Genomic DNA, 27,323 nt, shown 5'->3' with positions numbered 1-27,323 from the left:
ATACGCGCAGGGTCAGACACAGATACGCGCAGGGTCAGACACAGATACGCGCAGGGTCAGGCACAGGTACGGGCAGTATCAGATATATGCAGGGTCAGACACAGACACGCGCAGGGTCAGACACAGACACGCGCAGGGTCAGACACAGATACGCGCAGGGTCAGACACAGACACGCGCAGGGTCAGACACAGATATGCGCAGGGTCAGACACAGATATGCGCAGGGTCAGACACAGATACGCGCAGGGTCAGGTACAAAGGGCAGGGATTTTCTTTCCTATTGTCTGACTTTGCTGCGCTTATTGTATTATTATAATTCACTGTAATGTCTTTGTGAAGCGCCGAGTACAGTGTGGGGGCTATATAAAGATATAAAATTACAGATACACACACATATACACAATGTCAGATACACACACAGCGTCAAAGCAATTTTGTGAAAAAAACACTTTATTACAAAAATATTTGAATACAGAGTTTGGGGAAAAAATGTGCTTTGTGCGTGTTAAGAGATTTCAGGTGTGTGTCACCCTGTCAGGTGTGTGACACACTGCATCACTATCTCTGTATGTAAGGTGCGTGACACACTGCATCACTATCTCTGTATGTAAGGTGCGTGACACACTGCATCACTAGCTCTGTATGTAAGGTGCGTGACACACTGCATCACTATCTCTGTATGTAAGGTGCGTGACACACTGCATCACTATCTCTGTATGTAAGGTGCGTGACACACTGCATCACTATCTCTGTATGTAAGGTGCGTGACACACTGCATCGCTATCTCTGTATGTAAAGTGTGTGACACACTGCATCGCTATCTCTGTATGTAAGGTGTGTGACACACTGCATCACTATCTCTGTATGTAAGGTGTGTGACACACTGCATCACTATCTCTGGGTGTTAGGATTATTTCCCCCGCACCATTAGGTAAAGTATCACACAACCCTTTGCCGAAGGACACAATTCCTTCCACAACTCGGATTTCTCCAGACACAGCATCTCCTGGGGAGAGAGAGAGTGTGTTAAACAACTACACAATTGCACACAACATTTGTATTCTGCTTCTCTCCGTCTTGAGATTAAAGTGGCAATACAGTGTGCGTTGTTTTAATACATGCAGCAGTTCCATGCCTTTAAGGCAATATAATTATCTAAGCTGCCAACCGATCCGTTCTCCCTTGAGCGATCGGCGAAGATCCTGCTTCCCTGGGCACACAATATGGCCGCCTATATCAAAAGAGGAAGTGCTGTGGCTTTGCAAATGGTTGCTATAGCAACACAAGGAAGTTTAACACATCAAAACGTCATAAAAATGCATAAAGATTGGGGGTTGGAAATAAATAAATGCAGCAAGTATCAAACACGGATTTATTTGGAAAAAAAGGAAGCATATGAATTTTAATGTATTGCTACTTTAATGGAAATTCAACAATTACAAAGTACTTTCTCGGGATAACAGCTGTATAACCAACTGGCGCTAACCATTTATATTCAAAATACCAGCTATGGCAGGCAACGTATCTCTGATCTACGAAGTCTACGGGATCCAAAAGGCCTATAATAATATAACGACACCGAGTGTGAATCAGGAAGAGCCGGGTTCAATTCCCGGTGTCAGCTCCTTGTGCAAGTCACTTTATCTCCCTGTGCCTCAGGCACCAAAATCACAAGAGTATAAGCTCTGGGACCAAAAACAGATTGTAAGCTCTGCGGGGCAGGGACTGTGTCTGCAAAATGTCTCTGTAAAGCGTTACGTAAAACTAGCCGCGCTATACAAGAACAAACAATTATTATTATTAATTATTATTTATCTAAAGGGCAATGTATTTGATCAGTGTGGCCCACCAGGGAATAGGAACAATGGGAGTTTTGTATATCCTACAGCTGCATCACTTTTAAAGAAGGTAACAGAAGGGACAAAATGCTACCAATATCTAAACCAGGGGGGCGGCCAACAACACGTCAGATTTTCCTGATATCCCTGCATCAGCACAGGTGGCTCTATCAGTGGCTCAGTCAACTGAGTCACTGATAGAGCCACGTGTGCTGAAGCAGGGATATCCCTAATACCTGTTGGTGACCCTTGAGGACTGGAGTTGGCGTGTGATGAAGCAGGGATATCCCCAATACCTGACTGGCTAGTGGCTCTTGAGGACTGGAGTTGGCCTGTGCTGAAGCAGGGATATCCCCAATACCTGACTGGCTAGTGGCCCTTGAGGACTGGAGTTGGCCTGTGCTGAAGCAGGGATATCCCCAATACCTGACTGGCTAGTGGCCCTTGAGGACTGGAGTTGGCCTCCCTTGATCTATACGATCATAAGGGTCTTGCAAATATATTCGCCGTGGTACAGGTAACCTGGCGATTATGGGGCGTGAGTAATGGGAGTATTTTATACTCTACGATACAATTGGAAATGAAAGCAGTTCTTTCTCCCAGATCATCCCGTCACAAGTGTGTCTCTGGGCAAGAGAAAGCGACATATGGGTGGCAGGACACCCCCCTACAGGCCTGTTAAGGCACGAATCAGAATTGCAGGGCAGGAGAATTAGTGTTTGAGCCACAGATCTAACCCGGGGAGCATTATTACAAGACGTTTGCTGGTAATGTATACGTTCTATTTCTCTCTGACCCTATATATTGTGAGTAATGGTGTAACCCATGTTTTCCTGTGCCAAGCACTGTGAGCCTTTTATTAGATACACGGCTAAGCGTGTACATGTCGCGCTCATATGCTCACACACACGGGTAAGCATCTACATGACGCGTGCTCATATTCACACACGTCCACACGGATAAGCATATACATGACACACGCACAAATCCACACAGGTAAGCGTGTACATGACACACGCACACGTCCACATGGGTAAGCTCGTATATGACACGCTCATATTAGCACACGTCCACACGGATAAGCATGTACATGACACACACACATTCACACAGATAAGCATGTACATGACACACACACACATTCACACAGATAAGCATGTACATGACACACACACACATTCACACAGATAAGCATGTACATGACACACACACACATTCACACAGATAAGCATGTACATGACACACACACACATTCACACAGATAAGCATGTACATGACACACACACACATTCACACAGATAAGCATGTACATGACACACACACACATTCACACAGATAAGCATGTACATGACACACACACACATTCACACAGATAAGCATGTACATGACACACACACACATTCACACAGATAAGCATGTACATGACACACACACACATTCACACAGATAAGCATGTACATGACACACACACACATTCACACAGATAAGCATGTACATGACACACACACACATTCACACAGATAAGCATGTACATGACACACACACACATTCACACAGATAAGCATGTACATGACACACACACACATTCACACAGATAAGCATGTACATGACACACACACACATTCACACGGATAAGCATGTACATGACACACACACACATTCACACAGATAAGCATGTACATGACACACACACACATTCACACTTGGGATGTCTCACCTCTTTGTCTATAAATATAATGTCAGTGGATTCGTGGGCCTCTGGGCCCCCCTGCAGGTATCTCTCCCGCACCTCCTCGGAGTTCAGACTGCACCTGGAACACACACAGCCCCCCCCAACCTCGGTTAACCGGGAGATTTAAAGATGGCTAACATAGCATCACGCGGCCAAGCGCTCCCGTTACCTGACGTAAAATTCTGCACTGGGGCGTCCGGCACTGGTGAGATTGCGGGCGATGCCCAGGAGGAGGGGGTCGCTGAGGGCCGACAAGGGCAGGTTAACCTGAAAGTACACAGGTACTGTAATACACGGGACATATTCCTGTGGGTGGCACAGTAACAGTGATACCCATTACAGCTGTATATTCCCTAGGAGTATCATGCAGTGAGGGGGACACCCTGTGGTCACTGTGTGTATTAGTTTTATATCTCTGGGTATCCTGCAGTGACACAGTGCGGTCATTGTGTGCATTATAAATGTATATTCGCTATCACAGTGGTGCGCAGCACTCTTGGGGGCCAGTGTCAAATTTCTGGGGTTTGCCAAAGGACTCCCGCTGTATTAATCTTCTGACCGAAACCACAGAAACGAACCTGCACTACAGCAGCAGCAGCCTGGCTCCCTCCCTCCGGGTCTCCCTCTCCCCTCCCTCCGGGTCTCCCTCTCCCTCCGGCTTTGGGTCTCTGGCTCCCTCCCTCCAGGTCTCCCTCTCCCCTCCCTCCGGGTCTCCCTCCCCCCTCCCTCGGGGTCTCCCACCCCCCTCCCTCCCGGTCTCCCTCTCCCCTCCCTCCGGGTCTCCCTCTCCCTCTGGCTTTGGGTCTCTGGCTCCCTTCCCCTCCGTGTCTCTGGCTTCGTTCAGTCAGCCTGAATGACGTCATATACATAGTCGGGCATCTACGACGTCAACCAGGCTGACTGAACAGAGCTACAGACACGGGGGGGGGGGGGGGGGGGGGGGGGGGGCGGGAGACCCAGGCTGCTGTAATGCAAGTTAGTTCCTGTAGTTTGTCAGAATATTAACACTGTGGGGGTCCCATTCAGAAGCAGGGACCCTGTGGGGGGCAGGGGGGAAGAGGGAGTCTTGTGTAGTGGACATTTCAATTTTAGGGATCACGGCTAAAGAACGGATTCGCACCACTGCCCTATCACACAGTGACGGTAACACCCTGGATGTGTGGCACTGTCCCCTGCAGTCACCTCGTCCCGTATCTCTGCGAGGATGGATGAGAACAGCTCTCTGATGACCAGCTCCGGCTGCAGGACTTCCAAGGACAGTTCCTCCTCTGGGACATTTGGGGCAACAACCTGGATAAAGTGACAGGGTCACAAGAGTTTCACCTCGGTCCTTCCAACGTCCCTCTCCCACTTTCTCTCCATCCCTCTGCTTCTCCCACCCAATCCTTCCCTCCCCCCCTCCCATCCCATCTCACCTTGGGTTCGGGGTGTCCGCCTGGCACATCCAGTTGCCCCGGTGCCTCCCCCACCTTCTCGCTCCTCTTCAGGAAGACGAAGTGCCCGTCCGAGGTCTGCAGAGCGGCCCCCACCCCCAGCGGCTGAGCCAGGTAGGCCTCAGTATCCCCGTGCTCCCTCCCCCCCCTTTCCTGCAGGTCCCCTACCTCCCCCGACCAATTAGTGCACAGGAAGTCCTTGTAGGAGGTAAGAGCAAGGTGGAGAGTGAGCCCTCTTTTCTTTTTCTTCCTCCCCCCCTCTCTCTTCCCCTTGTACGCTCCCTCATCCCACTCTCTCATCTTCCCTCCCTCACTCACTTTCCCACCTTCTCCCCCCCATGCTTCCCCCTCACCATCTCCCTCTACCCCCTCGTTCTGTCCCTTTTCCCTTCTCTCTCTCCCTCTGTTTTTTCCTCTATCCCCCATCTCTCCCTCTCTCCCTCCTCCGCTTTTTTCCCACCCTTCATCTCCCTCTGAATCCTCCTCTTCCTCTACGCCTTTTCTCTCCCCCCCTTCCAGCTGGATGGAGTGGAGTCTGAATTTGGCTCCGTTGAAGACCCATGGCTGCAGCCGTTTGCGCTCTTCCCAGGACTGCTGGATCCGCTCCTCCATTGGGGGGGGCAACAGGCGCCGCTGGTAGAGGGGGGACAGCTGTGCGCGCACACTGGCCTGGGGGAGGCCTTGCGGGGAGGGACTGAGGAACATGATGGAGATCTCGGGGTCCATGACTGCTGTGGGGAGATAAAGTAGGGGAGGGTATAAGATCCTCCTGTCTCTTGATGGCTTTCCTCTCCTCTGTCCCTCTTTACCCTACTGCAGTTATAAGTCCACCCCATGCACACCTCTCAGTCACGTCAGCTCTATCACCCGCCAGGAATGTCACCCAAGGTGTATGCATCTATAGGTATTTCCAGTCCCTGCCCCTCCCAGGACTCACTGTCACCCTGCAGGGTGTGTATAAATATATATTCCAGCCTGGGGAAGTGTCACAGGAAGGTAGGTCCCTGCGTCACACACACGCCCTCCTGACACGGTGAACCTAGGCGTGAGAGGGGTCACAGCAGTAGATTGATAGCTCTGCATGCAGGACCCCTAGGTGGGCAAAGTGAAATCCATACATAGAAATAACTGTGATCCGGGGCACACACTAGTTGCTGATAGTAGCACCCTTCGACCTGGACTATCAGAAACTACTGTGGGCCCTGGATCAGTGTGTGTATGTATACGTATACATATAGATGCTCCTATCAAAATACTATTCAAGTATGTATTATAAATCAAAGCGGCAGGGACACCATCATTGCAAATCCTCCAAGTTTCGGCTCTCAAATGTCAAGGAATAAAGAATCACATATTTGCCATTATGGAGTTCATATAACCAGGCTGAAGGAGCAGCTCAGTGAGTAAAGAGTGTGGGTGTGTGAGGGTGTGAATATGTAGAGAAGAGAGCATTGACATTCTGGGCCCACCTAAACAACAGTCATCTACAGTCTTAGGCTTTGGTCCAGCTTGCTACTGCAGCGCCCGCTGTGGCGGACACTGCAGGGACGAGAGCCCTCCCCTCAATGGCGCCGGGGCCGCACAACTGTGGCGAGAGTTTTTCCTGAGAGCAGGACTCGCGACGGAGCGCTAGGCCACGCCCCATGGCGGTTCAGCCAATGAGGGCGAACCTGCCGGGTGACATCAAGGCCACGCCCCCGCCACGCCCCCCCCAGTCTCTCTTCCTGCAGCTCACTGCAGACCGGGGAATCGGCTGCACGAGCCGCCAGCCTCGCGGGCGCGCGTGCAGCAGAGGCGCTGGGACCTTAGCCTTACTGCTGCAGAGCAATGAGAAGCCAGGACCTCCTCATTAAACCCTGTGCCATCAAACAACTTGTCCTCTCACTCCAAGAACAAAACCCCACACAGATAAACAACCTGCCGGAAAAACAAATCATCTCAACCGCCAGCGAAATGAAGGAGCAGTATGTGACTATGTGGGAAAATGATATCCAGCGCTCAAAGAAGCTGGAGACCTACCACAGCCTACAGAGAGACTACACTCCGGCACCCTACCTACTGAAGGTAAAAGACCCAAAACAGAGACAGACCTTGGGCCAGTACAGAATGAGCGCCCACAGCCTGGAAATAGAAACAGGCAGACACAGACAGAACTGGAAGCCCCGGGAGATGATACTGTGCCAGCGATGTGAGCTAGGAGAGGTAGAAGATGAAACCCACTTCCTGCTGCGTTGCACACAATACTCTGAAGTGAGGAGCGCCCACCTGGAGAAACTCACAGCTCTTATCCAGAACTTTAATAATATAGAAGAGAACCAAAAAATAGCGATCCTCCTGGGAGGAGATGAAACCACCGCAGGACTGGCTGCACACTATATCAGCACCTGCCAGAGGCTGAGAGACGCACACTAACCCCCACATCCCTGTGTGTAACTGTTACCCATGTACCATGCAATCATTATACCCTACCCCCAATAATTAATGTACTGTGTTATCATTGTAGCCCATCCCCTATTATTCACCCTTTGGCAATACTGAAATGCTCTTTCGTCGTGGCAATAAAGCTTATTTGATTTGCTTTGAATATGAGTAGGAGTGTGTGTGTGTGTGTGTGTGTATATGAGTAGAGGTGGGTGTGGGTGTGTATGAGTAGAGGGGAGTGTGAGTGTGTGAGTAGAGGTGGGTGTGAGTATGAGTAGAGGTTGGTGTGAGTATGAGCAGAGGTGTGTGGGTGTGAGTATGAGTAGAGGTGTGTGTGCGAATAGTGGTGGGTGTGAGTAGAGATGGATGTGGGTGAGGATGAGGTAGGTGTGTGTGGGTGTGTATGAGTAGAGGTGTGTGTGTATGAGTAGAGGTGTGTGTGTATGAGTAGAGGTGTGTGTGTATGAGTAGAGGTGTGTGTGTATGAGTAGAGGTGGGTGTGTATGAGTAGAGGTGTGTGTGTATGAGTAGAGGTGTGTGTGTATGAGTAGAGGTGGGTGTGGGTGAGTAGAAGTGAGAGTGGGTGAGTAGAAGTGTATGTTTGTGTATGAGTAAGGTGTGTATGAGTAGGTGTGGGTGAGTATGAGTAGGCATGTGAGTATGAGTCGAGGTGTGTGTATGGGTATGAGTAGAGGTGTGTGGGTGAGTAGAGGTGAGGGTGTGTGTGTATGAGTAGAGGCGAGTGGGGGTAGCGGTGTGAGTAGGGGTGTGTGTATGAGTAGAGGTGAGTGTGGGTGTGGGAGTATGAGTAGAGGTGAGTGTGGGTGTGTATGAGTAGAAGTGTGTGTGTGAGTGTATGAGTAGGGGTGTGTATGAGTAGAGGTGGATGCGAGTGCGAGTATGAGTATTGCTGCTCTACTCACATAACAGAAGCTCTATACAGAATTAAACGGGTAATTACATGTGTATATCCATATAGTGTGTGTGTGTGTGTGTGTGTGTGTGTGTGTGTGTGTGTGTGTGTGTGTGTGTGTGTGTGTGTGTGTGTGTGTGTGTGTGTGTGTGTGTGTGTGTGTGTGTGTGTGTGTGTGTGTGTGTGTGTGTGTGTGTGTGTATATATGTGTATATATATATATATATATATATATATATATTTATCCATCTATCTATACCATATTATTTAATACGGAAGCAAACAAACCTCTTACCCCTGTATATAAATCACACTGACCACCTCCCCATGCCCGGAAATGTGGCGGCCCCGCCCCCTCTGCAGCTATTGGCTACACAATACCGGCCAGTCCGAGTCCTCACAGCCAATCACACGTTGTCTGGCAGCGGCTGCGCATGCGCGTAGCCTCAAAGGTGACAGCGGAGGACGGTGAGCTCTATACCCCCCACCCCTCCGCGCTTGTTAGTTTGTTCCAGGCTCTTATAAGAGGCACCGGGGTGGGATGCACGAAGCGTGCTCAGTGGGGGGAGAGGAGGGGGCAACAGTGATAAAGACGGACCGTGCAGCGAGAGAGGAGGCGGGTGTTGTTATTCAACCACGGGCGCCACGCCTCCTGGTGACGTCCCCTCACAGTCGGCCAATGAGAACCTGAACGTAGAAGCCTGTGTCCAATCAGGCGTGTGAGGGGATTGTGAGTGACGGGTCAGGCGGCCCATGAAAGCGCAGGGACGGCTTATATGGGGCGTGACTCAAAGTTTGTGATCCAATCAGGACATAGGTTATGAATGGGGCGGTTCTTAGTTACTAATTAGAGCGACCAGTCAGAGCATACGCTGCTGTGGGTTGGTTCTAGGTGCGAGTTATTAGGGCAGCAGAGCCCTGAGGTGATTGTGAAGATGTCAGGGGGGCAATCAGATTAAAGTGTGTGCTGAGGTGGTCCCAGAATCAGAATGCAGTGTTGGAAGGAGGTTCCAGGTGTGAATTAACCATCCAATCAAAATACAGAGATGTGAGGTGGTTCTAGGTCAGAAGGGCCTGGACCAATCAGGGAGCAGAGTAGTTCTAGGTGTGAAATAAGAGGCGAATCACAGTGCAGGGTGTTTTAAGGTGATTGATATGGGGCGCACTCAGCCAATTACAGCTCAGAGGGTTGCAGTACCAGCCAATCACAGAGCAGGTGGGGCCTCGGTCTCAGCCAATCAATCACATCCCTGCGTGCTGATTGGTCAGCTGGGACCACCCAATCTCATGTCCTTCTCCCCCCGCAGGCTTGACATGTCCCCATAATGCTGTCTGGGAGAGTTTGCAGGGGCGGGGTGCGGCTCTACATGACAGGGGCTCAACGCACAGTGGGGACCAGCGCACGGTGAGGACGCCATTTTTATGTCACCCATGGTTTGCAGAGCAAAGTCTGTGTATGTGTGTGTTTATAGGTATATATGTAATACTGTAGTACCTGGATTGGAGTCCGACAGAAAGGAGACAGTACACAAGCATGAGATATCGAAAAGAGTATATTGTGGTAAGTGGCGCACACAGCCGACGTTCCTGTCCTTACAGAAGGACCTTTCTCAAATTAAAAGTTCATATAACCCACGAATCCAGCAGTTGCTGTCCATCTAGTGATCATCTGGTGGCCATTTTGAGCTAATTCGTCAACAATGTGAAGTCGTGTTTCAAGGAGTCCGTTCGCCATCTTGGTGTGTCTTGTAAACCTCTGCTACCAGCTTCATGGAAGCGTCTATTGGTTGCCATGGAGATAGTCTGTGTAGTGACGTAACAGCACATGCGCGCTGGGATATGTATGGCCAGCTGTGATCCTAGAGGACTGCAGTAATTGAACGTGGTGGGTACCATGGGATGTGAAGGTGAGTAGGGGAAGGGAGGGGGGTTTCTCCGGCACTGCCTGCTGACTCAGATGCAGTCGACGTCCTTCTGGACTCTCGCCTGGCATCTCCGACGTCACAGACACATCACTTCCGGGTATCCTGGGTCTGTTCTCAGGGCTCCGTTGGAGCTGCACCCTGTCAGCACTAAACTCTGTCCAACGCGCTTCCAGGATCACGTGAAGTCCTCTGAGTTGTATCCCAGCTTGTTTGTTTTTAATTTAATCACATTATTTACATTAATGTTTACCCTGCGGTACTAATATAACTTTTATAATCACTGTATTTTTAGATATATTGAGGTAATTTACCCAACGGTTTTATTGCGTTCTGTTTTGTTATACAGGAAGGCCCCACTAATACGGCGGGTTTCGTTCTGAGGACGCGCCGTAAAGCGAAAATCGCCAGAAAGTGGAACCAGCGATTTTCGTTAGGTGTGCATGCGCAGACCGGCAATGCGCTGTTTTGCGCATGCGCGACAGAAGGAAACCCATCCATTCCGCGCATGCGCGATCCCTGGGCCGGCCTGTTCTGCGCATGCGTGACCCCGGCCGGCCCGTTCTGCGCATGCGCGAACATGGCGGCCGCCTTTTCGGCACCGCCGTATCTGCGGATCGCCGAGAAGCGGGGCTCTGCTGTATCTTATATATGTCAGAATGTTTGTCTGTATGTCTCATTTCGCACGCCCAAACTATAAGACCTAGAACAACCAAACTTGGAAGGATTGCTTTATGTATCAGAATAAGGCGAGCTGCCATGGTTTGAATCCTCTCGAACCCTCCATCGGGGGAAGCTGCTAGGAACGCTAGGTTCCACGTGGGACCACATCTACTATATATTTTGTAAAGTTATCGTAACCAAAACCAAGCTTCTCTAAACAAGTCAGCCACTGGGTGTTGTACCTGATAGGCCAGGGGTGCGCAAACTGGGGGCGCGAAATTCTCTGCGGGGGTTGCAGGGGTTACAGAGTTTAAATTAAATGCCGGGGAAGCGGCGAAGGCTTCTGTAACTCTCTCTTACCTTGGCTCAGGCGGCTTCTGATGATGCGTCGCCAACACAATGCAACGTCAAATGTTGCTGCGGGGTCACAGTACAACGCGTTGCCATGGCGTTGTGACGTCAGAAAGCCGGAGCCAAGGTAAAGAGGGAGGGGGGGGCACGAGGAGGGCGGGACAGCCGGCAGGGGGGCGCAGGGAAAATAGATTGCGCACCACTGTGATAGGCTATGTATTGACATCATATTGGTGACATCATAGTGCACATAGCCTGGTGGCAGATAATGAGTCGGCAATAAATTGTATACAGAAAGATGAAGAAAAAGTGAGGAAATCAGTTGGTGGTACGTGGGAAGAGAGGAAGAATGCTGGAGAAGGAGAGAGGCAGAAAGAACTGGGGACATCATAAGTTATTAAAGTTAAGTGATTGGGGGGGGGAGGGGTTGGCTTCATAGAATTTCCAAGCAATGCCGGGTACTTTCAGCTAGCAATATATGTGTGTGTATTTATAATATATATATCTGTGTGTCTGTGTGTGTGTGAGGATCCCTACAGATCAAATATACCGGCACAGCACGAGATAATCACTTAAAAGTAGTTTATTGGGTCCAAAATGCACCCATTGGTATGATTATCTCTCGTGCTGTGCCGGTATATTGATCTCTAGGAATCCTCACAGACTATAACTATTTACAGTTTACAGTGCACCACACTTGGCTCTACTAAGGGATTTTTCTCACTGTGCTGCCAATATATGTATATATTATAAAATAATGAAAAAAATGGACACTCGCAGGACTTCAGAATGAAAGGCTCTAAGGTCGTATTCGGCAAGGGCTGTTTGACACGATACACAAACTTTATTTGTGGCTTAGCTCAGACAAGAAAGGACCCAGGCTCTGCAATTGGCACATCAGGCGTGTCTAGTTTGTAGTACTTGATGAAAGAGAAACTAGCCACTAGATAGGACAACAACACCCTTCTTTGTACCTGTAGCCCTCTGTAAACAGCACAGGCTATACCTATCTTCCTTCTACTGTGGTAGGTCCTGTTAAGATCAGGCACCAGTAATCATCATGGGTTTTCCCCCTTCATAGCCCTGCCCTGAGTGGTAGATGCAGGTCTGGACTCTGCTGCAGGCGTGAGCAAGAGGGGAGGTTCTGCTGACATCACGGAGGTGGGGCTAGCTCTATATTTAGCTGCCAACTCCTGTAAGTGACGAGTCTGCTATGGGTCTGCCTGAGTAGTGCGTCCTACCGATCGGTCCGAGGAGTTGGAGGAGACAGGCGGTCTCGCTTTTGCATGCCGTGCCCGAGCAGAGAGAGGAGTGGAGAGACTCAGCCACTTCGAGTAGAGCTGATGGCTTTATAGACTTGGTGCCCCTTAACCCCTGCTTGGGGTGATGGGGAGAATCCAATCCCCACCACGAGGATAACCTCGGAGGTGGGCCGCGGGGTAGTGAAGCCCCCGCCCAGACCATCCTGTCGGAGGTGAGACTTGGAGGGAAGGAGAGGAGGACATAACTGTACGGGAGGAGAGCGGAGTATTTAACAAGGCTGAAGAACATTGTTCAAATATAGTGCTCAAGTGACAAAATATGTAATAAACAATAATTTCTTGATTGAAGGTCATAGGCTGTGTTTAAGGTATATAAATGAGTGAGGTATATATGGGTGAGTATATGTGTCTGACACCTGAATAAATGTCCTGGTGAGTGTGGGTAATGGAGATATATGAGCCCCACCCCCTCACTGCCAATGTGGACTGGTACTGACAACTTGTAAAAACACCAATAAAATACCTCTCAGTACTGTTTGAAGTACAGACTCACGTGACCTTGCCCTTTGTGCCTTCTGGGATGCGTGCTTCTGCCAGTTGAGATAATTCAGGTAGCCACAAGTGTAGAGATGCAGCGCACAGCAAAGAACTGGATCCACGGGACAGCAGCAGTTTGATAAAAGTAAAGTTCTTTATTGAAAAAACATGGTGCAGACAGGAATGGGTGCAGGAAAAAAGCCTCTGTCTCTAACGCGTTTCATGCCTGTGTGGCGCTTCGTCGGAGAGGGATCCAGTTCTTTGCTGTGCGCTGCATCTCTACACTTGTGGCTACCTGAATTATTTAACAAGGCTGTGTGGTTGTGGCTGCTGGACGCCATTACATTGGGAGTCGCGGATCTGCCAATAAAGAGACTATCCTTTTTGTACCAAAGACTGTGTGTGGTTTGGAGGCTATTACCCTGGGACCGAGGGGGTTCTTCTATACAGGTCCTGTCCCATATTCCTGGGAGTATAGAAGATGGAGGCGCTGCACCACTAAGAGATCATGGAGGCTACCACCCCAGAAGCCTGGCCCTGGCTCCCCAATAACATCGCGGGAAGCTCAGGCCCTCCTGTTCCTCACAGGTATGCACCACCATGATGCATGTAATCTGCCCTCACGCACCCTAGACATTACCGATGAGTCTGGGGGGGGAATAAGGGTTACATACACAAGAGAGAAGTGTCTTGTACCACAAGCAGGAAGGTAGAGGAGCAAGACCGACAATGTATTTTCCAGAAGAGCCCGTGACCCGTGCCTGTAAGGCTATCCATGGTCTCGTCCCCCTATACCTTCAGAACTGCCTAAACAGTAACACCCCCCATCGGGCCCTTAGATCTGCCATCGCCCCTCAACTGACTGAGCCTCTGTTTAAGGTCAATAAAGCTTGTGGGAGAGCCTTGTAAGAATCGCCCCAAGACTGGACTAAGCTCCCTGCTGCTTTAAGAAATCAGCTTTACTTCAATTCAGAAAAATCATCCTTTTTAAACAAAGCCTGGCAAACAGACCGTAATACCCTGGCAGCCATCTTTACTGCTCCCGTTCGTGTTTCCCACCCTTTGTCGGTTTTCGTCATTCCCTTCCATGTTTTCGGTATTTCCCGGTTGCATGTTGGGATGGGCGTTCTCCCCAAGTTCCTACACGCGCTGTAGCACTGAGTTTTCTTGGTGAGTAGCGTGTTAGAAAGAAGTTCTAAATAAATAAATTCCCCCGTGAAGAAATGTTACTGCTTCAGAGAGAAACCTCTAGAAGAATGTAACATGCTGCAGAAGGATTACAGAGTTTGCCTCCGATGATGCATGTCTACAAGCCACCTCTTTACAGACTGCAAAACAGTTATACAACTGATATAGAGTGCGACAGTGACAAACGTGTGACCTCTTTATACCTATGTTACATCTAAATCCAACCTTCCTACGGCTCGCATTTCCCACTAGGCTCACTAGGCCCAGGACTAGGGCGGCAAAATCAGGGGGGTGAGGGGGTTGGCATCTTGGTGCCCCGCCGCTTCCATTTTGCAGATTCCGGAAAGCCGGTGCTCCGTCGCCACCCTCCTCCATCAAATGACGCCACCACGTCACATGGCGACACATAGCTGTGACATCAGAGCGTTCCGTTACCATGACAATGCGTTGCGGCATCATTTGACGCTGGAGGAGGAGGGTGGTTGCAAAAAAGGTGGATGCCTAAGGGCGCGCCGTTAGCAAAACCAGCCCTGCTTCTATCCAAGTCTGGCGGCACGGTGGGGAGGAGGAGGAAGCGTGACTGTCACTATTATCACATCCAAATGTACTGAAGTTTGTGGAAATAGCTAATATATACAAGTACACCCCAAGAGACAGCAGCAGGGATGTACGCTATTCTGGGCGATCAGTAACAGATCATTGGCCAGGTCAGAGTTCTTCTATTCTTTTGGCATACAAGGGAACACTTTTCCATGACGGATAGAAACAGGGAGAAAAGCAAATGGTTTATATAATAGAGCCTGTAGACGACAGAACTAAGCTTTCCCTCCCTACGCTTCTAGAATGTAACCAGATGACCGACAATAGAAACCAGATTCCTACACCAGATGGAACATGTTATGAAATCGAATACCTGGTTGGCTTCAGCTCCATTTCGTACACCAAGACGATGACTTCCTAACAAGAATAAGGCCTGTAATATAGTGGGCGCGCCCGCCTGTGCGAACGCGCGTGCACGTGCCGCACACTTTGTGTGTGTACGGGTCCGTGATGCTGAACGACAGCCTTGGAAGGTACTGTGTGTTTGTGTGTGTGTGTTACTGGGTAACTGTGTGTGTGTGTGTGTGTGTGTGTGTGTGTGTGTGTGTGTGTGTGTGTGTGTGTGTGTGTATATGTTTGTGTATATGTTTGTGTATATGTTTGTGTATAGATTGTGTGAGTTAAAAAATTATTAAATAATATTTTTTAAATAAAAAAAAACGTACAGTATGAATAAAAATTATTTTTATTGTGCAACGTTGATAAATATATACACACACACACACATACATACACATACATTACAGCGGCGGTAGCGGCGCAAATACATCATTTTCTGAATCTTCCCTCCTGTCGGCCGGCTCCACGCTCACTGCAATGCGCGCCATAGCATACAATGGCTGGCTAACCACATAAGTGGCGCACGGTGCAGCAAGCACACCCACTATATTACGGGCCTAAGCAGGCCCTTACCCGATTTGCTTTGATACTTCGCACCCTGGAGAAGCAGCCACAAACAAAGTGTTATTTTGGGGCCATTTAGAGTCAGGTCCACCCCTGAAGCGGGTGACTAATGCTGATATATTCTGACTTTTAGCGTGTGCAACCCTCAGAAAACAGGTAAAATCCGAGTTGTATTTGTCAAGTGTTCAATTTGAGGGTGTCTAACTGAATGATGTCTTCTCACTGGACCAGGAATAACAACCTTCTAGGAGTGCTAATCTATTTCAGAAAGGAACCTGTCACCATGACAGCCAACATTAGTTCCACTGTTTTGCTGTTCAAGAGTACAGCAGAATTTGCTTAAGGTTCCTCTGGTACCATAACAATGACTGATGATGAGATTGTTGAGTACAGAATGCGAGTGCACATCTTCAGTATTAGTCTATGTCCCCGTGGCCACCTATAGACTCAGAACTACAGCGGAGGAAGACAAGGAGTACCGATGCCAAGCAGTTCGTAGAAAAAGACTTCTATGTAATCAATGGACTTAAATCAGTGCAGCTTCAATGGTTGGTTTGAAGGAGCAGTCACATTACTTGCACAGCAATCTGCCCGGGTGCTAAAGACTTCAGCAGCGGTGTTCAGATAGGTAAAGCAATAGTGAGCACTCCAGAGGTCTTCATGCAGGATCTGCATTCAACAATTCAGCACCTCTGGAGTGCTGACTTGCTTTATCTTAAATCCATGCATACTGAGGCATGAAGAGACAATCAACATGCTCAAAAGAACACAAGAAATGTGAGCCGCCCCTAATCTGAGGCTCCACAAAATAGCTACCAATAGTGCCATGTTAATGAAGGAATTTGTTTCAGATGACCATGCAAAGGATCTGAAGGACTTGGGCTGAGTCCCCGGTGGCCGCGATGGCGTGCCTGGTGGCTCGTACACCAGTAAAAGCTGCGGTCTAGGGGTAGCAATGGGGGGCGCGGCAATGACGGACAATACTTCACTCCCATTGGTCTACATTATCTGCACTACCATTGGTTGCCAGCCAACGTGACCGCATCATCTCACGAGAAGACAAAATTCTTGTCTTCCCTTCCAGCGGCCGCGCCATCGTGGTTTGTGCGCGATCGCACACACGCCAACTGGGGACGGCCCCATAGAGACCTGTACTTGGTGTGCGGCGCGCGCGCAGCCGTGGCCACCAGGGACTCAGCCATAAGAGTGGGGCACTGATATGACACTGATTCAATGTCACCTCAGGTTAAACTGGGGCCTCAATACGGCCACATTCATGTTGCAGGTGTCAATTGACGAAAAAACATACACCTGACGCGATGTTGGGTCTACAGTGAACAGCCTCTGACCCTCTCATGTTTGCAGCTCCGGTCACCGTACGATGGAGATCTTAATTTACAGACAAGATTGGGATACCCTTCTATCCATTGAAAAACTGCAAGAGTGGGAAATATGAAGAGTATCTACACGCTTACACCTCTGTGTTTCTCACTGCAGGTCAATGGAGAGAAGTCTGTATCTGCTCAGACTTCAATGAAAGCCATAGCAGCAGTGGTAAATTTACAGGTCACGGACCCTAAGGGAAGACATCACGTAGGGTTCATCCCAGGAATGGCTAAGTCATTATCCTAACCAAACACGCTATCCCAAGACTTGAGCTCTATTGGCAGTAGAAATAGTGGAGCTGATGTTAGGCAGAATGTTCTGGGACTGCTGGAGGTGTGCGAGTATCTCACTATGCTTCAGAGTCGCAACAGACAGCAGTCTGACAGATCAGAGATTCAAGTGGGCCATCTTGTCTTACGCAAAGAGAAGCAAGACTAGTGGAACGAGTGAGCAAATGGGACTTATCATCAAAACCATTCCAACCGGAGATGGGAAGGTCCATAGGGTCGCCGTCAAAGGGGCTAGATGAGGGATGGGGAAAACCTTCATCAGACCCAACACAGAGACGACAGTCACGGCTCACGATGAGGGAGAATAATGAATATAGTCAATGTTGACCCTTGTTTGTACTGAGATTTTGTTATGTTACATCGTTAATTAACACAGCATAGAAAATAGTCTTATCTTATAGATATCAGGCGGGGAATGTGCTGTATTCATTAGGATTTGTGGGTATTCTAATGAAATGCTGCCTTCTGGTGTTTGATTAGGAGTTGGCTTAGAATGTGTATATCTGTGTTACACAAAGCAGATCTTTCTCACTGTTATCTACAGCCTTTGCTTAGCACAGACAGTCTGGGGACTATTACTTCAGCAGCAATTACTAGGTGATGTTGCTCTTTTTGTTATGATCCATCTGCTATGAACCAAGAGGAGCAATATGTTTTTAACACGCACATGCACACACAAACACTAATTCACAGACAGGATGTGCATGTTTTCAGAAATACAGTACGCTTCAACTTTTCATTTGCCAACTGCTCAAGCAAACCCCCTCCCCCCCCCCCCAGGAGGTCAGGTTTTCATGATATCCCTGCTTCAGCACAGGTGGCTCAATCAGAGGCTTGGTCTTTGAACTACCTGTGCTGAAGCTGGGCTATCCTGAACCTCTAAAATAAGCACTATGTATTTTTTGGTATACCCCGAGTGCTTATTTTGGAGATTCTTTTTTCTGTGTTCTTTCATATATTACTCACCTTCCAGCACCATTAGAGCTAACATTTACATTGTACATGTATTTACATCGCCGGAAGAAGAGATCAGTGTATCTCGAAAGCTCGCACAAATAAAAGCATTTCGTTAGCCACAGAACGGTATCGTCTATTTATTTTTTGATTAGATATATATAAATATATATGTATTATTACTACATGTTCTGAAGGAGTAGTGGTAATGCCTCTGTCTTTCAAGTAGATGAGATTAGCTCTATGGGGCAGGAACTAATGATTAATTATGCCTGCATACTTACATACACACACACATATATATATATATATATATATATATATATATATATATATATATATATACACTATAGAGAGAGCAAGAGATGTGTGTAGTGTCTATCTCTATACATGTGTGTGTACCTCTAATATTCCAGCTCAGACTCCCTGGATCACTACCAGCTCCTGGGCGTCGGGCGTAAGGCGACGGGAGAAGAAATTAAGAACGCCTTCTTCACACAGTCCAAGAAGGTGACATTGTGCTCCCCTCTACCTCTGCCACACCCTCCTTGTTCTCCCCTCTCTCCTTCTCCTACCTCTGCTACACCCTCCTTGTTCTCCCCTCTCTCCTTCTCCTACCTCTGCTATACCCTTTCTGTGCTAGTCTCGCCCTCTGCTACCCTCTTTCTGTACTACCCTCGTGCTCTGCTATACCCTCTCCCTCGGCTACAACCTCCCTGTGGTGGTTTAGATAACCTAAGAGGACAAAACCCCCCGGCTTGCTTGGTAAATTTTAGATGCTGAAAAAGCCTTCGATATGATAGCTTGGACACATCTATTTAATACCATGATTTGGGACCAAGGGAAGGTTTCTATCGCCAATCAAAATTTTATAGAGTGACCCGCTTGCCGGAATTGTTACCAGTACAAGGATGTCAGATTGGTTTAGTCTGCAGAAAGGCACCAGGCAAGGCTGCCCTCTTTCTCCGTTCTCGTTCGATATTACATTGGAACCCTCGCTATTGCCTTAAGGGAATTTGTCAGGTGCGTTCAAATAGGTTCTCAAACAGTTAAGGCGGCACTGTACTCGGACGATTTGATATTGTTCATCACAGACCCGTATAAAACAGTTCCGGGGATTCTTAACTTAATCTCACAAATTCACTCCTTTTTCAGGCTATAAAATTAATTTTCAGAAGTTCGAGATTTTCTGGTTAAAATGAGAGGATGTAGAACTGGAACCAGGGAAAATACCTTTTAGGGTAGCAAAGGACGCCATTAAGTTTCTTGGCATTGTTATTCCTCATAACCTCTCAAATTATATGCGCTACATTTCAAACCCATCATACTCAAGATTCAAAAAGACCAAGAATATTGGAACATGCTTCCATTAGCCTTATTTGCAGGGATTGCTCTATTAAGAATGAACTCCTTCCCCAATCTCATATACCTGCTACAGATGCTTCCTCTACTAATAAATCACAGGGACATCTCCTTTTATTAACAAAATTTTTTTTAGACTTTGTCTGTTGGAGAAAGAAGTATAGAACAAAGATTGACAGACTGTGGGCTGACAAAGACAGGGGAGGGACCAACTTCCCAAACGTAGAACACTTCAACCCGATGCAGTATGTAAGGGTCTGGTTCTATAACTTATCAGTATACCATACAGTGGTCTTGAATCTGCCATGGCACACCTTATATCATTGGTTTATCTGCCCTAAGACTCCCTAGCAACTTTACAGGAGTATGTAAAAAAGTATTATATTGTTCTATGACTCTCCGAGCCTGGAAGATGCTTAGGAAAAGACTTAAAATTTGCCCCAATTACTCATTGTGTCTGCCTTTTAGAGGCAACCCAGATTTCCCGGCAGGAGGTATGCTTGAAGCATATAAATCTCTCTGCCAAACAAGCGTTTCTTTGTTTCTACAATGGACACGGTTGAGAACAAGTTCTCCACGGCCATAGCAACAATGTTACTTTAAGAACAAAGAGAAATTGCTGCCTTAAAAACACTGTTGGATGGAGTAAGGATTTCCCGGAGGTCGTAGGTTACGAGGCTATGTTCATGGGCTATGACACGGTGAAGAAATGTACACACTCAACAGATTTGAGAGAATGACATTTCAAGTTCCTTCACAGGGCCTTCATTTCTCCATTGATCGATAGCAAAATTGACCCAAACTCAAATGGCAATTGTCTAAAATGTAAACAACCAAGAGCAAACGAAAAAGATATTTATTCCAGGAGTCGTATGCAACCTTCTAGCAGGAGACATCTTCAGCACCAATTGTTTGTGTGGTCCCTCAAAGTTATAGGAGTTATTTTAAGATACATTTATTGTATATTCACAAAATTCAGCAACTCTACTCATGGCAAAAAAAAGTCAATTACATGGGAGGGGGCTAGTTAAAAAACAAAGTGCCGTTTCATATCAGTTTGAAGGAGTTTACAAACACACATTTCAGTTGGTAAAGCAATGTGGAGGTTAGTTACCCTTCCTGGTTTCCAAGCTCACCTATTCCTTCTTTTTCTTTCTTTTCAAACAATTTGTATGTTTTTTCAGTTATATTCAGGGTGGGGGGTGGGACCCCTGCTTTTTTAACATATTTATTAATGACTTAATGTTGCCATTGAGAGCAAAATATTTTACAGAGTTATGTAAGGTAGTAGAATCAGAGCAGGATGTAATTTCTCTCCAGAAGGACTTGGAGAGACTGGAAACTTGGGCAGGTAAATGCCAGATGAGGTTTAATACAGATAAATGTATGGTTATGCATTTTTAGAAACAAGAATAAACAGGCGACTTACAAATTAAATGGGGATAAATTGGGGGAATCCTTGATGGAGAAGTGCTGGGAGTGCTGGTAGACAGCAGGCTTAGTAATAGTGCCCAAAGTCATGCAGTAGCTGCAAAGGCAAACAAGATCTTATCTTGCATTAAACGGGCAATGGATGGAAGTAAACATAATTATGCCTCTTTACAAAGCATTAGGCCGCGGCCATGTTCCCTGCTTGCTGGCGGAAGCGCGCTGCCGCTCAGCACTGAGCCCCTACAGCCGCAATTAGAGTGGCTTTAGTAGGGGCTCACCTATGCTTCCGCAAGCGCGCGGAGGCGTAGGTCTTAGGGGAATTTAAAATTCCCCTGCTTGCCGGCGCGACAGGCCGGTCACGTAAGCGGTTCACCCAATGAGGGCAAACCAGCTCCGTGACGTTACTGGCCCGCCCCCGGCCAGTGACGCGCCCGCCCCCTGACGGCCCCCTGACAGCGCGTGCGGTAAGCAACCGCAAGGCCAGGGAAAGCACCCGCTTTCCCTGAGCCTCAGCCCGCCTCAGCGAGCAAGCAGGGAGCCTGGCGGAGGCCTTAGTAAGACCACACCTTGAATATGGATTACAATTTTGGGCGCCACTCCTTAGAAACGACATTATGGAACGAGAGTGCAGAGAAGTGCCACCAAATTAAAAAAGGGGATGGACAATCTTACTTTTGAGGTGAGGCTAGCGATATTAGTTTGTTTACACTAGAAAAGAGGCGTCTAAGAGGGGATATGATAACTACTGTAAATACAAATATATACTGGGACAATACAAGGAGCTTTCAAATTAACTATTCATCCCAAGGGCAGTACAAAGGACTCAGGGGGTCATCCCTTAAGGTTGGAGGAAAGGCAATTTCACCAGCAACAAAGGAAAGGGTTCTTTACAGTAAGGGCAGTTAAAATGTGGAATTCATTACCCATGAGACTGTGATGGCAGATACAATAGATATCTTCAAAAAAGGTTTGGCATCATTTTAGAAAGGAAAGGTATACAGGGATATACCAAATAAGTATATCCTGTATCTTTATGTTCCTCCTACTTACCAATCAGATTGTAAGCTCTTCGGGACAGGGACTCCTTATCCTAAATGTTATTTTTATGTCTGAAAGCACTTCCCATTATGTGTTATTTGTTATTTATATGATTATCACGTGTATTACGGCTGTGAAGCGCTATGTACATAAATGGCGCTATATAAATAAAGATATACATACATAAGTAACATGGGAAAGATGTTGATCCAGGAAGTAATCTGATTGCCAGTATTTGGAGTCAGGAAGGAATTTGTTTCCCCTTATGAGACATCACTAGATAATGTGTCCACAAGGGTTTTTGTTTGCCTTCCTCTGGATCAAAATACTGTAAGTACGGATATAGGATAAAGTATCTGTCGTCTAAATTTAGCATAGGTTGAACTTGATTGACGTATGTCTTTTTTCAACCTCCTCTACTACGTAACTCTGTAAGTAAGGAGCAGTACATTTCTTCGCAAATGGAAACCATTTATTGTGAAACTACCTTTTAGAAACAAGAGAATTTATCCTTAAGCCAGCGGTACGCAAAGTGGGGGGCGTGCCCTCCAGGGGGGGCTAGAGATCCGCTGCGTGGGGCGCGAGGTTCACAGAGGCCCAGCGCGCTTCCCGAAGGCATTTAATTTGATGCCGGGGACTTCTCCTTACCTTGATTCAGGCAGCTCCTGGTGACGCATCGCCATGGCAACGCGGCGTCAAATGACGCAGCTGGGTCATGTGACGTCGTGTTGCCATGGCAACGTTACATCATGATGTCTGAGTCAAGGTAAGCAGGGGGACAGCCGGCAGGGAGGGCGCAGGGTAAAAAGATTGTGCTCCCCTGCCTTAAGCCATTCGAATACACACAGGAATTTGCAGAGGGCCAGATTGAGACATGAGTGGTAATAACTATTTCTTCTCTGCCATGTCCTCTCCATTCTAATCAGACACACATGTTATGCTTTTCCGTTTCATCTTCATTCTGTTTCTTCCAAACCGTCTTCTGATCTTCTGAAAAGGCCGTTTGAAGGTCTGGATAAATATATCCTGTATTTTTTGTCGTTTTTTTTTATCCATAAGAGGTGTGACAGTTGTTAGTTATTAATGACTTTGCTAATAATAATTGGCATGCTTTGCCTTTGTTTATTCTGCCAGGATATCTGTTGACTCTAGGCTGGCGTATATAATATACGAGGATTTGCTCATGTATATTTGAACCTTATTTTTCCATTGTTTTTGATGTTACGTTAGTATATTTTATTTAGAAAATAAAGTACAAGCCGTAGCTATAGCGTGAGAACGGGAAACCGAATCTTAAATGCGGGAAACCCTGGAAAAGTTCCTCAATTCTCCGATGCCTCTTTACTTGATATAACGAAAGGATGAAGGTATTACTTTGGACTGGTGTTAACCTGAGCTGATTGTGTGCTCATGTCACTTTGTCCTGCAGTCTGTTGCCATTATGTATGTATGTTGTTCCCTTTCTTTCTTTGTTGCACTAATAAAGACATTTCTGCTGTTTCATCCCATACTGCTGCTTTCCACCTGATGTTTCTACTTATAGTCTTACTCACTTTTTCCCCACGTCCCTCTCTCCTTCCAGTTCCACCCCGACAGCGACCTGTCTAACCCCCTCCTGCACTCTCAATTTGTACGTCTAAGTGAGGCATATAGAGTGCTGAGCAGAGAACGCTCTCGCAGAGATTACGACCGGCTCCTGGAGGCTCTTCAAAGAGAGGGACGGGCCCCTGGGAGCCACAGCTCCTACTACAAAGAGAGGGAACCCTCTCCCAGGTATGTCTCCTCTCTATCCCTGCCTGGCCTCATCTATCTCTCACTGCCTCCCTATCACTGTGATGTGCGATATCAGTAAATTCCTCATCTCCCTGATATATACATCATAGGGGCTGAGGGAGGAATGTAATCTCATCCCTAACGATTCATTAACCGTCATATACAGCAGACAATTCTCCCGTCTCTCTATTTTTCTCCTCTCTGCCTCACGTCCCCTCTTTCATTCCCACCCTTTCTTTCTCTGTCTCACTCTCTCCCCTTTCTCCTCCTCCTCTCTCTGCTCTCTCTCTCTGCTCTCTCTCCTCCTCATCTCTCTGCTCTGACGCTCTCTCTCTCGCAAGAAATATAACTCTCAATTTCATGTTCTTTTTGGGGAAGTGGGACATAGAAACGCAAATACACGTGAATATGGAAAATATTGTGTTGATCTAAACAAACAAATATATATATATATATATATATATATAGTGTATATGAAAAACGAGAAAAAAGAAAGCGCCCGATCCTAGTGTAATATGAAAAAAATATCATTTAATTTTCCCAGTAAAAATCCAACAAATTTAAACTCACAAACAAAAATGGTAGATCAAGCATGTAATGAGTTATACTCATTCACCAGACGCTGGAGTCCACTTATCTGCTCGCACGCCTCTCTCCCACGTGTGGTCTTGGCACCTCTGAGCTACTGTCCAGTAGGAGCTTCAGAAAACGCGCAGCTTCTCCTGATGTCGCCCGGAAACAAACCGAATCATACAGGGGTTCCGGATAGGAGAAAAAAAGTAGCAGGACCTTGGGGGATAGATCGTTAGCGCCTGGCAGTGTCTCAGAGTCTTATTAGAGTCCAGGGTGTAGGTAGGTCTGGTGTGATAGCTGTCACTAGCTCACACTATCAGTATATATATATAGGGTTGCAGACCTGTCTTAAGACATGCAAATGAACATACAGTAATATTTACAGTTGCTTTATGCTTTACTGTGGAGGGTTTTTGTCACTTTTTTACCCACCATAACCTTAATAGTAGTGGTGATTACCTAGTCTAGTCTCAAACCTGCTTTGCCATTAAGACCAAGCTGTGTTTAAAACAGCATGCATTGGCTTGAGGATTGGCTTGTGTAATACGAGCTAGAGACAAAAGGTGGCACTGAGTGCTCATTTGCATGTCATTTCCCAGAATCCCTTGCTGCAGTGGAAGCGCTGTATGCTGGGTGACAATGGGGAAAGACAGGGTTGCAGACCTGTCTAAGACATGCAAATGAACATACAGTAATATTTACAGTATATATATATATATATACACACACACACACACACACAGCAAGAAACAGATAATGAACTGAAAGGATAGATAGGAATGGGGAAATAGCAAGGGGTCATGGAGGTAGAGTGTAGGGAAGTGGTAGTTTGGCAAGCAGGAAGACACCCATAATAAATGATAGATAATACTGGTGTACTTCTAAAGACAAAATCCAGTTAGAGTAGAAAGGCAGGAGCAGATAAGAGAACAGTAGCACAAACTGGAAAACAAAACTTGAATGTATGCTTACTAAGGCCGGGTCCCCAGTGGCCGTCACCCCCACCCCCTGCGCCTCCCATTGCTCCCTGCAGAACGCGGCTTTTAGCTATGCACATGCTGCAAGGACGCCAGGCATGCATGCACATGCAGCAGTCAACACTGGGTCCGCTACTTAGGCCAGGTCCCTGCTGGCTACTGCCGCGCCCACTGTAGCGGACCCTGCAGGGACAAGAGACGCCGCACAATGGGGCCGGGCCCTGTGCAAGGGGGGGGGGGGGGGCGCTGCGCCGACAGTTTCTCTTGCTTTCAAGAGAATTGAGATCGGGACTCGTGACGGAGGCGGTTCAGCCAATGAGGGCGAACCTGCCGGGTGACATCCCGGCCGCGCCCCGTCACGCCTCCCCAGTTCACTACAGAGTGGGGAACTCGGCTGCACGGGCCGCCAGCCTCGCAGGCGTGCGTGCAGCGCAGGCAGCGGGGCTGTAGCCTAATGCAAGAGCCTGACAGATAAAATGGGGGAGCTTGAACTAATAGCTACAATATACTGCTGTATGATATCATAGGCATTACTGAAACATGGTGGGATGAAACTCGTGACTGGGCAGTTCAGAGGGTTATTCCCTTTTTCGGAGGGATTGAGCAAATAGAAGAGGAAGTGGAGTATGTTTTATATGTTAAACCGGATCTGAAACCTATTATAAGGGATGATGTTTATGAAGGGAATTATGAAAATGTAGAGACTTTGTCGATAGAAATTAACAGTGGAGGTAAAAGTATAAAGAAAATGTTTGTGGGAATATGCTATAAACCACCAAATATCTGTGAGATTGAGGAAGCGAAAATACTTTTGCAAATGGAGAAGGCATCAAAACTGGGTCATGTTTGTATAATGGGGGATTTTAATTATCCAGACATAGACTGGGGCAATGAGATTATAGCATTACATCAAAAGGAAACAGGTTTTTGGGGGTGCTTAAAGATAATTATATGACCCAAATTATTGAGGAACCAACCAGGAGAGGGGCAGTACTGGATTTGGTAATGTCAAACAATGTAGAAGTAATAGCAAATATTAAAGTCCTGGAACATTTGGGTAACAGTGATCAAAACATGGTCTCATTTGAAATAAATTATCAAAAACTATATTACTTGGTTTCAACAAAGACTTTACATTTTAGAAAAGCAGATTTCAATAAACTGAGGACTAATCTCCAAGTAATACAATGGGATGATGTTGCGGAAAAAAATGTAGAAGATAAATGGGCAGTCTTTAAAACATTGTTAGAAAAGCACACTTATCAGTGTATACCTTTGGGTAATAAGTAGAAAAGAAATAAGTCAAAACCAATGTGGCTAAATAAACAGGTAGGGGAGGAAATGGACAAGAAGATGCAGGCGTTTATAGTCTTAAAATCAGAAGGGACAGAGGCATATCAGAATTATAAGAAATGTAACAAAAAGCTGCAAAAAGGCAATTAAATTAGAAAACAATTGAAAACTAAAAAAAAGGATTGCAATAGAAAGTAAGATCAACCCTAAAAAGTTATTTAAGTACCTTAATAACAAAAAGATTCGAAAATAAAATATAGCAGCCTTTCAGTGTGAGATGGGTAGGCAGATTATTGGAGATAAGGGAAAAAGCAGGAGGTATTAAACAAATTATTTGCCTCTCTAATTACCAGGGAGGAATCAATTTCAATAGTAGTGCCGCAGGAGGAAGCCACAACTGTATTAACAAACAATTGGTTATCTAAGAAAAAGGTTCATAGGCGGCTTGATAAAATGAAACTAAATAAGGCACCTGGCCCCGAT

At 47.0% G+C, this 27,323-nt stretch overlaps 2 protein-coding genes across 11 annotated transcripts in view; one reads left to right on the top strand and one right to left on the bottom strand.

The window, feature by feature from the left end:
- Positions 1-432: 432 nt before the first annotated feature.
- NUDT22 (nudix hydrolase 22) lies at positions 433-9,023 on the bottom strand. Of its 4 annotated transcripts, none has more exons than XM_075570030.1 (6): positions 8,936-9,023; positions 4,986-5,734; positions 4,753-4,860; positions 3,740-3,837; positions 3,556-3,649; positions 433-1,006 (listed from the first exon to the last, which is right to left on the bottom strand). In XM_075570030.1, exons 2-6 carry the CDS (start codon positions 5,727-5,729, stop codon positions 911-913), a joined length of 1,140 nt encoding a protein of 379 aa, XP_075426145.1. In that variant the 5' UTR covers positions 5,730-5,734; positions 8,936-9,023; the 3' UTR covers positions 433-910. The 4 variants fall into 4 exon arrangements, with proteins under 4 accessions (XP_075426145.1, XP_075426144.1, XP_075426143.1 ...); XM_075570029.1 differs by lacking the exon at positions 8,936-9,023 and adding an exon at positions 8,626-8,929; XM_075570028.1 differs by lacking the exon at positions 8,936-9,023 and adding an exon at positions 8,633-8,929.
- The window catches only part of DNAJC4 (DnaJ heat shock protein family (Hsp40) member C4), a 41,524-nt gene continuing 22,968 nt past the window's right edge, over positions 8,768-27,323 (top strand). Inside the window, exons 1-4 of one of the 7 annotated variants that reach the window (XM_075570033.1) lie at positions 8,769-8,805; positions 9,645-9,742; positions 18,810-18,903; positions 23,807-23,997. In XM_075570033.1, coding sequence (XP_075426148.1) covers positions 9,663-9,742; positions 18,810-18,903; positions 23,807-23,997 — 365 coding nt within the window. In that variant the 5' untranslated portion in view covers positions 8,769-8,805; positions 9,645-9,662. Of the gene's footprint in view, positions 8,806-9,201; positions 9,352-9,644; positions 9,743-15,130; positions 15,334-18,809; positions 18,904-23,806; positions 23,998-27,323 lie in introns of those variants that run through there. The other 6 variants (XR_012787967.1, XM_075570032.1, XM_075570034.1 and 3 more) reach the window with 6 other exon arrangements.

This window comes from Ascaphus truei, chromosome 14 (assembly GCF_040206685.1).
Source record: "Ascaphus truei isolate aAscTru1 chromosome 14, aAscTru1.hap1, whole genome shotgun sequence".
Lineage (NCBI taxonomy): Eukaryota > Metazoa > Chordata > Amphibia > Anura > Ascaphidae > Ascaphus > Ascaphus truei.
Note: the sequence above shows the minus strand (reverse complement) of the source record. Positions and strands in the feature narration are given on the sequence as shown.

Excerpts from the sequence above, each read along its gene's own strand:
- NUDT22 (XM_075570030.1), bottom strand. The coding sequence starts at position 5,729 with ATGGACCCCGAGATCTCCATCATGTTCCTCAGTCCCTCCCCGCAAGGC. Across the intron at positions 4,861-4,985 it reads GCGGACACCCCGAACCCAAG|GTTGTTGCCCCAAATGTCCC; the intron begins GTGAGATGGGAT and ends CACTTTATCCAG. Across the intron at positions 3,650-3,739 it reads AGTGCAGAATTTTACGTCAG|GTGCAGTCTGAACTCCGAGG; the intron begins GTAACGGGAGCG and ends TGTGTGTTCCAG.